Source organism: Nanorana parkeri, unplaced genomic scaffold (assembly GCF_000935625.1).
Source record: "Nanorana parkeri isolate BGI_ZX_2015 unplaced genomic scaffold, ASM93562v1 scaffold548, whole genome shotgun sequence".
Lineage (NCBI taxonomy): Eukaryota > Metazoa > Chordata > Amphibia > Anura > Dicroglossidae > Nanorana > Nanorana parkeri.
Window position 1 is genome coordinate 240007 of NW_017306816.1, and position 1838 is coordinate 241844.

The 1838-nt window shown below is 36.7% G+C and overlaps 1 protein-coding gene across 2 annotated transcripts in view; it reads right to left on the reverse strand.

The window, feature by feature from the left end:
- Nucleotides 1-870: 870 nt before the first annotated feature.
- The window catches only part of CYR61 (cysteine rich angiogenic inducer 61), an 8846-nt gene continuing 7878 nt past the window's right edge, over nt 871-1838 (reverse strand). For both annotated transcript variants that reach the window (XM_018561872.1, XM_018561871.1), the window contains exon 5: nt 871-1719. In XM_018561872.1, the coding sequence (XP_018417374.1) occupies nt 1420-1719 (300 nt within the window). In that variant the 3' untranslated portion in view covers nt 871-1419. The remainder of the gene's footprint in view (nt 1720-1838) is intronic.

The following is a 1838-nucleotide window of genomic DNA, read 5'->3' on the forward strand; positions in this document are numbered from 1 at the left end:
ACTTTAATTAGGGCTTGAAAAATAATAACTAAAATCTGATTGGCTGCATGACCGGGCTGCCACATAAGCGCACCCATACTGTAAATAGAACAAAAAGTATGAAAGTGTATTCAAGATATAAACTGGGATTGGGAATAGGACAAATATGGAAGGGGGGGGGGCCCGTACAATCTTACATTATAGCGGTTTAATATCTTCTCACGGTGGAGTAAACTGTTATATATTATTGCTCCATCATTTCAATATCAAATAGCATGGCAACACATGAGAAACACATGCTGGCTGCCATTGCCGATTTGCAGTCTCTAGCGTTGATACATTTTCGGTTACTGACCCACAACATGCATGCACCAACTGAAGTCAAATCTCCTGATCTGCATACTTATTCCAGGTAAGAAACTCAGAAAGTATTGAAGATAGAGAATCATTATTACAATTAGCAAGTTCAAAAGGAGAGATCAGCAATGGCATCCTCCATATACAGATTTACCTTTAAATCAGACATGTGCAATAGCCAATCAGCATTCATCTTTTACTTATTTCCCTAAAAAGCTAAAATCCTATTGGCTGCTATGCACTACTATGGGACTACTGTACATTGCACACCCCTGCACTGCCTTTTGAAATACAATAGGCCTTTGTATGTCAATGTAAAAGCCATGAAAGCTCATGCAACTTTCACCTTTAGTTTTTGTGTTTCAACATGGCTGCTGGAACACAAAAGGTTAACAAAAGTATCATTCTTTTCAAAGCACGCATACTATGAAAAGGAGAAAAGAAAAGACAAACAGGAAAAGCGATCTAAAAAATAGGTAAATATTTTTATTAACTGATTAATTCCATAAATAAATTCTTTAATTCATTGAATATAAAATTAAAATCATTTACAATTTATTCCAGTATTACATTTGTCACAAAAAAAAAAGCTACATTTTCGATAAATAAAAAACACATTTCATCTAAACTTCTGTTTTGCTGGAGAACTGTTGGATTGTGATAGCTGCCACAGATTAACGCTTCATTAAGCGCAATCCATTAGGAAGGAATGTAACTTAACCTTTCTCTTTTCCCGAGTCTACCAGTTTGGTCATTCAATAGAATTATGCGGAAACAACTCGGTTTTTTTTCTTAAAGGGACCAGAATACTTAAGAAGATAATTTACTAACAAAACAAAAAAAATAATAATAATATAATATTAATATAAATTGCTCCAAAAAAAGAAGCAACTTGTTTGCTCCAGTATTATGAAGCTGTAAATATTTTCAGCCTGTTGTAATGAAGTCCAGGTGGTAATGCATTCTAGTTCTCTAGTGCCACACAGTGTCCAAAGAAGGCATTGCAATGTCTTCACAACAGTATATTCCCATTTTTTTTTTCCTCAAGTGTGTCCATGTGTTGCTTTGCCTTTCGGGGGGTTTTTAATCTCTGAATTTGTGGATGTCGTTGTATAATCTGTAATAAGGGTAGGCTTCGTTGGTGTGCGGGCAGTTGTAGTTGCACCGACAAGACTGGATCATCATAACGTTCTTGATGAAGGTTTCTCCGTCTTCACATCTGAATCTAATTTTGACAGTCCTTGTCTGCTGTGGGGTGCAGCATCTGCTATCCACGCAAGATCCACAATATTTAGGTCGGTATTTCTTCACGCTTGTGCAGCCGGCGTATCTGTATCGCAGTGGAGCCTTAGCTTTCTTGGTCTTTGTGCATTTTTTCCCCTTCTGTAGAATTAAAGAATAGAAATCATTAGAAAAATATGAAATAGTAAAAGGGAAGGAGGGGGAGAGAGAGAGAGAGAGAGAGAGAGAGAGAGAGAGAGAGAAACAGAAAGAAGGAAATG